The sequence below is a fragment of the Pseudonaja textilis genome, chromosome 3, assembly GCF_049901715.1.
Source record: "Pseudonaja textilis isolate UNSWEBS1 chromosome 3, rPseTex1.2, whole genome shotgun sequence".
In the NCBI taxonomy this organism is placed as follows: domain Eukaryota; kingdom Metazoa; phylum Chordata; class Lepidosauria; order Squamata; family Elapidae; genus Pseudonaja; species Pseudonaja textilis.
The window spans coordinates 57,473,565-57,487,776 of record NC_141992.1 but is presented as its reverse complement, the minus strand read 5'-3'; the positions used below and the strand labels follow the sequence as shown (position 1 = coordinate 57,487,776).

At 38.2% G+C, this 14,212-nt stretch overlaps 1 protein-coding gene across 1 annotated transcript in view; it reads right to left on the bottom strand.

Moving 5' to 3' along the window:
- Positions 1-1,923: 1,923 nt before the first annotated feature.
- LOC113440644 (fatty-acid amide hydrolase 1-like) overlaps positions 1,924-14,212 on the bottom strand; it is a 30,462-nt gene continuing 18,173 nt past the window's right edge. The window contains exons 10-15 of the mRNA XM_026707173.2: positions 12,582-12,681; positions 12,027-12,067; positions 10,436-10,475; positions 7,377-7,485; positions 4,005-4,150; positions 1,924-2,479 (exon numbers count right to left, since the gene is read on the bottom strand). Of these exons, the coding sequence (XP_026562958.1) occupies positions 2,351-2,479; positions 4,005-4,150; positions 7,377-7,485; positions 10,436-10,475; positions 12,027-12,067; positions 12,582-12,681 (565 nt within the window). The 3' untranslated portion in view covers positions 1,924-2,350. The remainder of the gene's footprint in view (positions 2,480-4,004; positions 4,151-7,376; positions 7,486-10,435; positions 10,476-12,026; positions 12,068-12,581; positions 12,682-14,212) is intronic.

Genomic DNA, 14,212 nt, shown 5'->3' with positions numbered 1-14,212 from the left:
TGTAATTGGCAGCAACTGCTGGTTCAACATTAGATTTTAGGTATCAAAAATATCCTACAAAAATCTCCTGCATATTTGTATATTGGTTGGCTTTACCCTCAGAAACCATTGGGCAATGATTCAAGGTGCTATTGTTCTAGATTGTGAACCTTTAGTCAGGCAAATGTAAATGCAGGTTGCTAAGAAGCTATTTTGGGCCTTAAAAGTAATTTCAGAGGGTGATGCCACAAGTTCAAAAAAGTTCAAAAAAATCCACTTATGATTGTTTAAATTGATCACTAGTTTGCTCTTACTCTCCATTCAAGTCTGTATTTCAGCACCAAGGTAATAAAAACTCTGGAACTTCTGCCTTAACCAGTTTGCTTCAAAGGAGTGTATCAAATCTTTACATGCCATGTCCAATTCATCTACTAAGGTGCTAAATTGCTAATTATATAATGCTTATTTTTATAATTGCTTTATAACTGAATAACAGAATATCAGAGCTAGAAGGGACCTTGGAAGTCTTTTAATCCACAGGTCGCCAACCTTTTGGACCACCAAACTCATAATTTTAAATACCGTGGACCACTCATATGAATCCAGCATGTTGTTCACTGAAGCGCTTGAATTCCCACTGATGGGATGGGGTCCTTCAGGCACTTAGCTTGGCTTCCTGTTTCTGCAACCTTAAATACTCAGTCATTTGGACCCCTTTCCCACAGAAAACAAAACACTGGGATCTCTCATCTCTTTTTCTCTCATACTCTTTCCCCCCCTTCTCTCTTTCCTTCCCCCTTTCTTTCTTTCTCTCTCTCCCTATTTCTCTTTCCCTCCCCCCTTTCTCCCTCTTTCTTTCTCTTTCCCTCCCTCTTTCTCTCTTTCCTTTCTTCTCTTGCTTTCTCACTTTCTCCCTCTTTCTCTCTCTCTTTTTATCCCCTCTCTCTGTCCCTGGAGATGGGAGAAAGGAACCTCTGAACTGATGCTGGGTGGTTGGAATCTGATGTCCGGAGGCCGATGAGCCACGTTCTGAAGACCAGATGGCTGGCAGGGAGGTGGGGCAACAGGGTTGATACCGCTGGTGGATGGACTGATATGTGCGGGAGATAGCAGCATCGGAGCCCTTCCTGGGTGTTCCCTGGCCTGCGAGAGAGTAGGGATGGGGGCAAAGGACTCTGAAGATGATGAATGAGACTTCATCGAAACGTTGCCTAGATACCTCCAATCTTACGCGGGAGAAAGCCCAAATAACCAAAGATCCACATACAAATACCCACGAGAACCTCAGAAAACAAATATAAATATATACTCTGTGTGTGTGTGTATGTATGTATGTATGTATACACACACACAGTTTTGTGTTTTGAGAGAACGAAAGGCTATACAATCTAATAAATAGGAATTATTTATTCACATTGCAATTTGTCTTTATAGGCCTCCAGTGTGTTGAATGGAGGGAAACTTACAACTGGGCAGAAACATGGTCAGATAGGAGCTGGAGAAAAGCTAAAGGGCTTGCTGCAGAGATGTAAAACTGGGAGGAACCGTTATTGTTGTATAAACACTGGACATATCTTTTCTCTATATGGAAATAAATAGAGGCTCTGGAGAATTAAAGCTGAGGAAATATAAAGGGATAGATGACAGATATTCGAAATTGCAGTAAAAGCCATGTCATTGTTTCACAAAAAGTTATAATTCCAAAAAAAAAGAATGTTGTATTAGCAGCAATCGTATCAAACTGAGCGAATAAATCTAGCTGAATTATAGTGAGCTTTAGGAAGCTAAAAAACTGGTCCTGCAAAAAGAATGTGTGGACTTCAGCCTGTCTGAATCGATGCCAAGAGTTATTCATTTTCAAACTTAAAACCACTTGAAACTACTTGAAGATTAATATATTGCTAAGTTGTTGGATACCTGACAAACATACTCTCATACCTCTGCTCAGGGAAGATTAGGGAAATTTTATTTTTAATAATACATTGCATTGGAATATCATACACAAGTACACAATCAGATGTCTGACTTTTCTTTTCATTCATGTACATAATTGCCAGGGAAAATCAATTCTTCAAATGTTTCCCACCTGCTCCATCCACAGACACTCTGATTCCAAAAGTAAGTTAAAGACTTTCTAATTTTAATTATTTTAGACCTGGTAATTTTTTTATATTTATTGGGCTGGAATGGCACTGAATATTTTAATGGAAAGTATTTAAAGGTGTCAAGCTCAACCCTATAATCATTGTTCCCCTTACATTTTCTCAACAAATTCGTCCATAGTAACCTCCCTTGGTTGTATAAACTAAATCAGTTCCCAGAGTCCATGGCTAGCATGGAAGAATTCCATTCTGCTTGCTGTGGTATCATATCATTGTTTCCTTGATTTTTCTCTGGTTAGCGTCTCCACTTCTTTCATGAACCGGAGACACAATTCTTCTTGCCACGGCAAAGCCACACACTGGATAGCCACAGGGAGTCCCACAGACTCTTTCACTGCCTACAAAGACAGAAAAAAGAAAGCAGCTTTTTATATCAAATGTCAAATAGTCACTTAATGACCGTCTGAAGTTACAACAGGCCTCCTGAAAGCTATTTACAGCCTGCTTTTGAACTTACAGCTGTTGCAGCACCGCTACAGACCTTAGCAGGGACACTACAGCACTTTCCCATCTTTCTTTCTCTCCCTCCCTCTCCCTCCCTTCTCTGTTGTGGTTAGCCGGCAGCAGGTGTGCAGACGGCTGAGGAGATCGAGGACTGAAATGAGGGGCCAGGACCATTAGGGAGTGGACTGCTGCCTTCAGAGATGGTAGGGGCTGGCAGCAGTGATGTGGAAGTTCTCGAGGAGCCTGTGCCAAGTGTGCATGCACGCAGGATTGCTCGGAGGAAAGAGCAGCTGCAACAGCACAGGCAACTCGGGAATAAGGCTGCAAGGTAACGGCCCCTCTTTCAAGAAGATAAAAGCCAGCTGTGAAATTAACCTTCTTTGCAGAAGGCAAAGACATTTTGAACTCAGCCTCATGGACATTACAGTTGGTATTTGAAGACTCTTGTAAACTATTTCTTATCTGTTGTATTTTGTTAGATTTGAAAAAAACTTGGCAAGGCTCTTCCTGTTCTGACTTAGCTGGGTTCCCAGAGGGTAAACATAGACAAACTCAGTAACTCAAACTTTCACAGCTTTAATCTACAAATAAACTTCTTTGTAGATAAAAGATGGCTTGCAGCCAATTAGCCCAACCAGAAAAGCCTTGACAGAATTCTTCAGATAAGCCAGTATCTCTACACACAATGCTGGATCCTTAGAGCTTCTTAGAATGTTTTTTGCCTTCTACGGAGCAATAACCCTTTGAAACCAGGCTTATATTCCCTGGAGGGAGGGGCCATTAATTAGCATTCTTACTCCCGAGTCGCCTATGCTGCTCTTCTATGAATCATCCTGCACTCACTCGCACTTAGCACAGGCTCCTCAGGAACTGCGGCCAGCTAACCACAACACTTTCTTTTCGGAGCTAATTAGTTGGAAGCAGCCTTTTATCTGTGAAGAAACAGGATTTTTAGCTGAAACTTAAACAGATTATACTGCTGCCTTTGTCTTGTGTTTGCTTTCTTGGAATCAGGTTTGGGTCAGAACACCCTCCCATCTTCCCACACGCCTTTTAAAGATCTTGGAGCCTCATGCTGGGGAAAGAGGACAAGCCACATGGCTGCCCTTCAGAAGGAAATACCATTTTCACCTTTCCCACAATTCCTTGCGGTCACACAAAGGTGGTGTTCTCAGGGTTGGAGAAGGCCAGGGCAGATCTCTAAGGCTCTTCACTATATCTAAAGCTCACCGTGTTCCATTTCATAATTTGCCTTTTTGTTTAACAGCTGCATCAGAGAGATCAGGGTGGGGGTTAAATGAGGCCATCTCGCTTCATAGCCATCATGACACGAGACCATATTGGACAGGCTCCACTATGGTCATATCTCGAGGATTACTTGTAAATGCTGCTGGGCAATGTCATGAGGCAATTCCATACCTTTGCAAAGAATTTGTCCCCCAAATCATTGAAGTGTCCTTTGAAACTCTTTAGCTCCTCTTCGTCCTCCTTTGTCACTGTTGTAACTGGTACTACTCCAGCAGGGAAGTCCAAGTAGTTATATAATATGGTATTACCAATGACCTCTGTACAGACAAAAAACAGAAGGGAAATCAAAGGGCTACTCAGCTCTCTTGAGCAACGTGCAGTGATTAACAGCACAAGGAAGACAGTACTTCGTAATTCTAATCATACAGATCTCCTCCCCAATCTACATATGAGAAAATTATTTGGAAAAACTGAAGCCGATCTCAAGCAACTAACAACAGACACAGGTGGTTTCATGTTTACAGCTTTATGTTGTCTTTAACTTTCCTCTCTTTAAAAAGACATTCAAAAACGGTTTTATATTGGAGGCTATAGGGATGCTGATGATCATCTGACTACCCAGAGACTCTACTGTTAAATTAGATTCCCAAAGTCTGAAGTCTATTTAAGAAGAATTTTAGAAATATTGTTTGCCCTGTCACAAATATTGTAGTTATGTATTCTCAAAAGAATGATGTGTACTGGTTTGTGAAGGCTGACTGAACGAAAACTGCCATCCATCAGCCTTTAAATTGTCTCTTAACTGATGGAAAAGCAAGATCGAATATTATGATTCCATAAGGAATGATTTGGCCATCCCTAGATGAAGGTTTTTGTTTAAGTGACATTTTAAAAAGCAGCTATATATTTGCCTCTTATGAATTGCTACTGATATAAGATGCTTAACATCAACATGTAACATGCTATGTGAACTCTTTTGCTCATAAGCCAGGATAGAACTATGCTTGGAATGTGGCAAGATCCATAACAGGAGTATATTAGGGTTGGGCAGTGCTTCAGATTCAAAAGTGCAAGCTCTTTGGAAGAAGACGGAGCCTCCTCACTGACAGACCGTAGATCGCAACTCTCTGCAGCTATGGTCTGTGCTCTTTCGTTGGAGAGCCCCGATCATTACGATTAGGGGATGAAGCTGCCTTGGAGGGGCAGCGGAATAAGGGGAAGCCGCAAGCCAGGTTGACGGGAGCCGCATTTCCCCTTCTGGGCTTGGTCTTTTTCCCCCCCCGAAGATGACTGCAGCGGTGGTTTAAAATGGCCACCCTGAAGAGGAGGACTCAGCTGGATTAAGCTTTGTGCAGGAGGGAAGAAAGAGGTGGATAACATCTGAACCAGGACAATTGGGCGATACAACTAAACAAAAGTACCCCGGGATTAAGGTAACATGGAATTTTTAAGAAAAGAAAAGTGAGCAGTGAAATTACAAAGGGACAGGAAAAAAAAAAAAGAAAATATTCTTGACAGCTAAATGGGGCTTCGAACCAGGAAAGGAAGAAGCTGGAACTAAAGATTTAACTAAATTAGACTAAAATATTTTGGCAATAAACAGGCACAAAATAAAGTTGGACTTAAGAGTGTCAAAAAATAATAATAATAAAGTTTACAAATTGGAGACTGGCCTGTGCTGGAATATTGAGGTTCGAAAAACCCTAAATAAAAAAATAGGGGAAAAAGGTGAAGACTTTGTGTAATGGAGAGTGCCACCTTTTGACAAAAACTTGAGCTCAAACAAAAAGGCAGCCAGTTTCTGAATGAACTTGTGTGGATATAACATTAAAGAAATATTGAAACAAAGTAAGAATCTTAGAAAGTGAAAGCAGAACCAGAATAAAGGAAAAAAGCAAGGAAAGACTGACTGTGGGATTGATTGATCTTATTGGTAAAGACCGTGGGCTGGAATAATTGAGAACTTTAGAAAATTGAAAGAAGAAAGAAGGAAAGTAAAAGTGTTTTTTTGTGGACTTTTAACGATCATAAAATACAAGAGTGTGTAATGATGGTATCTCTTCGGGAATTAAAAATGGAACTTAAAAATATGAGAGAATTACTACAGGAAAGAGGCGAATCACTTTGCTCTGTTAGAAAAAATGGAAATGGCGATTGAAGAACAAGAAGAAAGAACTTCAGAGGAGGAGGAGTCGACTCAAGGAGAAGACATCTTAAATAGACCATTAACACAAAGAACGCTACAAAGAAGTGGGGAAAGAAGGAAGGTTAAAAAGTGGAGACTTAAGAAGGCAATCAAAAGGGGGAATACCTGTGAAGTCGGGAAAGACAGAAAGACCCAGCAGAAAAAGGGAAAGGAAGATATTAAGAAAGAGAGGGATATAAACTGGAATGAGAAAAGATATGGGGAAAAGAGGGGGAAGAGAAGCAGTAAGAAACAGGTGCATGAAATAAAGAAATACAGAAATAGTAAAATGTTGAAAAGAAATTGTATTTTCAGAGATAATGGTTGATGAATTAAAAAGGGGACTCTGCAGGATGACAAGGGGTAATAAGAATATTTCTGCAATTAAAAATATTTAGAAAATAGGGTAATTTATTAAAAATTAAGGGGGGAAAATATGCTGCGGAATCCAAATGAAAAGATGTAATGATTATTATTGTAACTTCTTAAAAATAATGGTTTATTGGAATCAAGATGAGGGAATAAAGGTATATTTTAACCATTGAGGTGTCACACTCAAAACAGTAAAAGGAGGGGGGACCTATATTTGTGTGTGTGTGTGTGTGTGTGTGTGTGTGTGTGTGTGTGTGTGTGTGTGTTAAAATTTGTATTAATCTAGAATTTATAAAAAGAATGTGTAATGGAAAGGGAGTATGACAGACTAAAGAACCAACTAAATTAATAAGTTAATATAGACTATTAAAAGCAAGGAGAACTATTGGCAATCATTATTATTATTATTATTAGGCAAACACATATTCTTTATCTTTATTTTTAAAATAAATATTAAAGGATTATATTTGAAATAATTGAAATGAAACAAAAAGATGTTTCAATTGAGATTATTGAAAGAGACTAGAATTAATGTATTTGTTTCTCTCCTTACTGAAAATTTGGAATGGAAAAGGTAATAATAGAATTAAGTATGCATATATGAACGTATAATTGCTGTCATATTTGTATGTAAAGGTGATGACCGGGTAATATGTTGTCCACTAAAAAGAGATTTTTGTTTTTAATGTGAAAAACTGAATAAAATTTGTTTAAAAAAAAAAGCAAGCTCTTTAAAGCAGCCATCCCTTTTCCTAGGGACAGTACAGCCATAGAAAAGGTGCATTTGGTTCAAAGAATAGTAAACAAGCACCATATTTGTTCCCCCCGCATTATCCCATGAATTTTTCTGCCCAACCTCAAAGCACATCATAGTTCTAGGATTTACTCAAATCTTGTTGAATAGGAGTAGGACGCTCCATGGGGATCTAAACAATACCAACATGCTTTATAAAACTTGGTTTTCCAAAAAAAATTTTTAAAATTACCTTGTATTTTCCCAGCAAAGCCGCTCTTAAAAGCAGGACCTATAGCTGGACAAAGTAGCACATCCAGTTCCAGTCTTTTCCATTGTTCAGTGAATTCTCTGCAATATTCCTAATGATAAGAGATCAATTTACATATCAGAGCTATCTTTATTTTTCAATGTATAACCTTGGTATCCAGAAATACAGTGGCATATAGCAGGGGCAAGAAGGCAGATAGCGCAGCAAAGGTGGACTTCGGAGTTGCTATTCTCTTTGAGCAACTATTTTATGAATGAACAACATGAATCCCAGTCTCCTGGGAATGAAGCATGAATGTATTTTTCCTCTTCCAGCTCTTGAATCAGACTGTTTTAAAATGTAATCCTTACCTCCTACCTCACCCAGACTTCCCTTCTGAAAATACTCAAGAGTCAAAGGCTGCTCTTTTTCTTCCCATTCCCAGTGAAAGGACAGTCCCTACACATTGCACCGGGCCACTGCGTAGAGAATCCCTTCTTCTTAAGTATTATCAATAACTCATCAGCGGATTCCCCTACAAGAAATCCTAAATTTAATAAAGAAGGAAACAACCTTGGTGTGAAACCCCAGAGAGATGAGTTTACTAGATGGCCTGACTTGCAATACAATAGTATTTTATGCTTTTTTTAAAAAAACAACAAAAAAGAATATTTTCCTGATTTAATGTTCAACTAGGAAACATATGTTACCAAATATGTATTTATCCAATACATTCTTGACAATGCTAAACTGTACAAGTAGTGATTGTCTAATGACTGCTCTGTTTAGCAACTATGCAAAATAGCAACCCCATTGAAAAAGTAAATTTATGATTGGGTCTGTTGGAAAAAGACAACTGGACTATGATAAAGTCTCAATTTATATCAAAAAAATCTTGAATGATAAAGTCTCAATTTATAGCCAAACCTTAAATGGCAAACCTAACGGTTTGACTAAGTAAGTGTTGACTAAGTAAGATTCACATGTTAAGGAAGTATTGTAATCTGTCATTAGCAAAATATATCTGCAACATAATCACTTTTAAGGCTATTTTGGACAAATGTGTCTGGGACATTAGAAATGGGAAACTGAAAGTAGCAGAAGGCAGATTTTATGTCATGACCCTGTCGGAGTCTGAATCCAAGGAGGAAACCGAACAGCTGACAGGGAGTGGGAGTGTGGCTCCGTTGGCTGTGGAAGAAATGGGAAAAGTCCTGCTGAGCAGAGCAGGGGAGAGGTAGAACAAGGGAGAGGTAGAACAAGGGAGAGGGAATTCAGAGGAAGACCCAGGCCCACCTTCTCTTCATACTAGGGCACGCAGGGAAGAATGGAGAAAAGAGCAATGTGGGCCGTGTGGCTTATGGGTGAGGAAAGGGCCCTGATTCACTTCATGAGCCACAGCTGGGAACACATTTTATAAGAAAGGCAGGCTGCATGAGACAGGCTGCTGGGAGCAAACGTGACTTTATCTTGTGCTATTGTTGCTTATCTGTGCTCCTGGTGTCTTCCCAATGTGTGAGTTTTGTGGTGCCTTCAAGTCTGAAATTCTTGCTCCTGCCATTCCAAGCTAATTACTTCAGTTTGGCTTGATTGGACTTTAAGTTACAGTTTGTGTTGACCATGTTTTGGACTTAATTTTCTGCAGTCAAAGGCTGTTCCTGGGAGAGTTTTTCTCCAGCCAGAAGGTAACCTGGACATTGGGGACAAAGTTGGAGATAATAAAGGGACTCTTATTGATTATCTGACTGTGTTGTCTTTGTGCCATGCCCCAGGTCATCACATTTCAGATGTATACGTTAGAATGTGCTGAGGAAAGGATATCAGCAGAAAAAGGGAAGTTATCTTGGTAATATTCCATACTACTGAAAGGAAGACAGAAAAAGGTATAAAAGAAAGGGGCAAATCTCAACTCAGGGTCACTGGTAGCTGCTCCTTGCTGGACCTAGCTATTATCCTTGGACCTCATTGCAATGGGTTATTGATGTAAGTAATGTTATGTGTATTGATAGCTAATCATGTTCAAATTGCTTATGAAATAAATCTTTGATTCTAAAGTAAAATTTGTTTACTTGTATGATTGCTGCCTATTTTATTTGTCTCATTTTATGACAGTTCCTTGTACTTATAGCTGTTGCAGTGTCTCCAAGGTCACACGATCAAACTTCAGGTGCTATGCAATTGGCAAACTGGCAGGCATTTATGACAGCCACAGTGTCCTGTGGACACATGATTCCCATTAGTGCACTTCACATTTCACACAAGCAGAGTCAATGTGGCAGCCAGCAGTGAAATTGCAAGTCACAGCCATGTGATGTCTCATGTTAACCACCTGTGGTGATTCACTTATCAACCATAATAGGGATGATATAAGTCCAGCACAGCTATATGAAGTTTTGCTTAACTACTATGCCATTTAACGATAGAGTTTCTGGTCCCAGTAGTAAAGTGAAGACTATCTGTATTTCTGTCACAGAAAATTTGATTGAGCAACAGTGTAACTACAGGAAAAACAGACAAATCTGTGTAGCTGTAAGCAGGACATGAGAAATGGACAAGTTACAATCCCATCTTATATTTCAGCTTCTGCTCTTGCCCTGCAAAAAATATTCTGCAGGCACCACAAACCTTTGTACGCAAGCATCAGATATTCAATTTAAAACAATTATTTAAAGGACAGAATTGTTTCCCACATAGGTACTGTCAGAGCTGTTCTACATTTTGAAATATCCACAAAGGGAGCATTCGTAACGAGGCCATCTTTTACGGATTTGGCATCCTCCGAATATATTGGATTTTAGTTTCCAACACCCCTATTCAAAAATGGCCAATGGCTAGAGAGAAAGGGGTGGTATAGAAGTCTAACACAACTGGGAGGCATCAGACTATAGAAGAATGACCTCAAGACTTACTGGGTTTTGCGACTATGCAGTAGTTTTTAGTGAATGTTTTAAATCTATGGTCTGAAGCTGAAAAAGACCATGCTATTTGCTCGAATGCTTCAGAAGATATTTACACGTACAAGATTTTTATGCCATTTGCAAAGATTCCAAAAGAAAATTTACCTCAATTTCCAAGTGACATTTCCAGAGTTCTTTTATAGACCTAAAAAGTCAAAGAAAATAAATGAACTGCAGATGATTGGAATCGGCTGCCTGTGTTCATGACCTGTAATAACTTTCCCCAACCTGGTGCTATACAGCTATGCTGACTTAATTCCTCTGAGCAGAATGGAATTGAAAGTCTAACTGGGCACAAGACTAGACAAACATTTTGTGTATTAATGGCAGTAAAGTTATCACATTAATTTTGGCAAAATAAACCAATGGTTGCTGAGATCATTAATAAGGAGATCAAGAAATATTTGTAAAAAGCATCATTAGAAAGAAAATGTAATTTAAAAAAATCTCTTCTGGTAAACATAAATCTTCTGTGTGTGTGTGTAATTTTTTTTTATTATTAGCCATAATCAGTTCCTCCTGTAACTTGAAATTAGAAGGGGAATGACTGGAAAAAGTCATACTAAGAATGAATTAAGCAATATTCCCAACCCACAATGCTCTCCTTCAGCCCATATTTAGCCTATAAAGTCAAAAGGATGGTATTTGAAAGAGACAATATTCCGAAAAATATATGAAAGTTAAAAAAAAAAACATTTTAGGGAATGTCAAAGGAACCATGCATCTGATCCAAAACAGGTGCTGACTAGAATTGTTGGCTTCAACAGTTTATTATGGGTGGTAAAATTAATGGAATTGGATGATGGCAAAACTAACTAGATTGAGTAAAGAAAAGACTTTGTCTAGCTTTGTTTCCACATGGAAACAACTTTTGGACTTTTTGCTTGAGAGTGAAATAAATGCTATATTAATTTTGGGATTTGATAATTAGAATTGTTTATGGAAATTATATAGTGCTTTACTGAATTTAAAATCAAAAAATTAATTAATTTTATATTTGTAACTGTATTGAAGAAAGCTATTCTATTTTTATTTTCTTTCTCTTCCTTTTTTCTTTATCCTTTGTACTTTGCCCCTCCCTATTTTATTTCTAATTGTGTGTGTGTGTGTGTGTGTGTGTGTGTGTGTGATTCTTTGTAGAAATTTAATAAAGCACAATTAAAACAGTATATTATGGAGTCTTTATAATTTTAAGAACATGTTACTAGTATTCACTATAGCAGAGCATAATTAAAACGAATACACAGAAAACTACTGAAAAAGCAGGGTTAGTAAAATGTGCACTCCTGCATGATTTTTCATGTTCCAAGTGCTAAACAATAGATTCAAAATAATGTTATTCTGTAACACCCCCTTTACAAGATTTAAGAAATTAAATGTAGTTTGAATTTTGGGATAGATGGGAGCAATCCATTCTAACTAGTTCTGCACATACATAGTCTCCAACACTGGTACTCTACCGTTATTACTGTAGTTCTTTGGGATCACATGCAAAACTCAACTCATAGATCCTTGTTTCAAACTACTGCTGGAAAATCTTACTTCAGATGTAATCATTTCTGCTTGGTTAAAAGCATATTGATCACTAATTTCATCCAAACAGGAACTATAAAATCAGGTAGCAAAAAATCAACCTGTTTATTACAAAGGCAATATTAAGAGATGAAGGCCTTAATCTCCCACCAAAAATATTTACCTTTCTTTCAAGTTGCTCAAAGCTCTTGACTGACGAATACTCTAAGGAAAAATAAATGGAAAATGCCATTTTGGGGTTTGATGTAAAAATAAGTGGTACAGACTTTTCAATATTATACTTTACCAAAAATTTAGAATGAAACACAACTAGCCCAAGAAGCAAAATTTACTTCTTGAGGCTTCCCTGGCTGGAGAACAACAGTCCCAACCCATTTGGAAGATATGGGCTCAGTCTGGTCAGTTCCAGAACTGAACAAGGAGCTTCCAGTTAGGACCTTTGTGGCTCTTTGTGTGTTTATGGTTGCTGACCCCTGATGTGACTAGTTGACAACTCTGTCATCCAAAATGTGGAGCAGGGAACTAGTGGATCAGCTATACCGGACTTAATTCTTACTAATAGGGATGAAATGTTTGAGGGAGTGAAAGTTATAGGAATTTTGTGCGAGAGTGCCATGTTACATTAGAACACACCAATAACACAGGCACAGATAACTGAATATTGGTTGGGAAACCCCGTTCCAGATAAAAAAAAAAGATAGTAAGAGATATTACTTACGTTTGGTCTTATAATCCAGGATAGGACTCTTCGCATCCAATAAGGAATCTTTAGTAACAGCATGGTAATCCTTAGATATGGATCTACAGGTTCGTCTTCACTAAAAGGCAACCCAGACAATCAAAGCACATACATAAAATGCTACGATAATTTTCAAAATGGAAGTTATATTCAAACTTCAAGCATCAGCTATCACTACTGGCGTGTCTGTTTGCCATGTTCTGATTAACAATTCTGATTAATCTGTAAAAACTAAGAGAAAAATCCTACTAAATCAGACGTATAGGTAGTCCTTGAGTCAAAACTGTTTGTTTAACAACAGTCTGGAATTACAAATGGTTTTGAAAAGGGTGCTTTAGGGTCAATAAAGCTCTTCCAGCAATCACAAAATGTTGCACTGTCACCCTGCAATCTCATGATCATAATCTGTGTGCTTGGTAGAAGTGGAATTTATGTTGAATCTTACTTCTTTCCATTGTGAAAGCTATCCATTTATTCTAACCTTCATCCTAAACTATTTTTAACCAATTACTCATTTATAGAAGGACCTCTTATTTCATTACCCCTAAATTTCCTGAACGGTTTTCAACGAAGCACTTTTATCAATCATAATATCCTACTGTTCTGTCAGATCCTAGTATAAATATAAGTTACAGCAGCTCAGTTCATCTATCACACTAACCCAAAATCAAGCAAACTATTATATATTATGGGTTAAAATGATGTGTAAATCCATCCAATCTCTATTAAATACCCAATCAACATGTTTGGTGGTGCTCTCCAAATAATTTTAGAGAGATAACAAGGGCAAGCCTTTTCTACAGAAAGAAACCCTATCCAATCATTCTTCAACAATGTTTTCACTTCTGTACATTAATCATAATAACTATATTTCCATTTTTCTATGCAAGATAGACATTTAAATTAGCTCACTGTTAATTTTAGCAGCTCCCAGGATCCATTTCCCCACCAAAAATTGCAATTATCTTCCAACCCCAGCTAAAAAATTGACTTCAATTACAAACCACATAAAGCTGTCACACACTGAAATTAATTAAAGACTCATACTTCTTACTGGTTTCATGTCATTCTACTTTTAAAAGGCGCATTCTAAAAACTGATGTAATAGTTGGCCTGGGAAAAGATCCAGATTCTGGGTGGATTCACTTTGAGCCACAGAAGCTCACGGGCTCAAATAGGGACCAATCACTCTTGCTCAGCCCAACGTATCTCACAGGACTGTTGTTGGGCAGCAGAATGCGGGAGGAGCACTGTATATGTCACCTTGGACACTTGGAAGAGAAGTGGTATTCAGGTAGTCCTTGACTTACGGCCACAACTAAGCCCAAAATTGACACTGCTAAGCAAGACAGTTACATGAATTTTGCGTTATTTTACTACCTTTCTTGCTGCAGTGGTTAAGTTAGTAATATGGTTGTTCAGTGAATCTGGCTTTTCTCCCGACTTTTTTTGACAGAAGGTTGCAAAAGGTGATCAGATGGCCACAGGACACTGCAATTGTGATAAACACATGCCAGCTGCCAAGTGTCCAAATGTTGATCATGTGACTACAGGGACACTGCAAAGGTTGCATACTTTCCTTGTATGATTGATGGATTGCTTTTTGGATC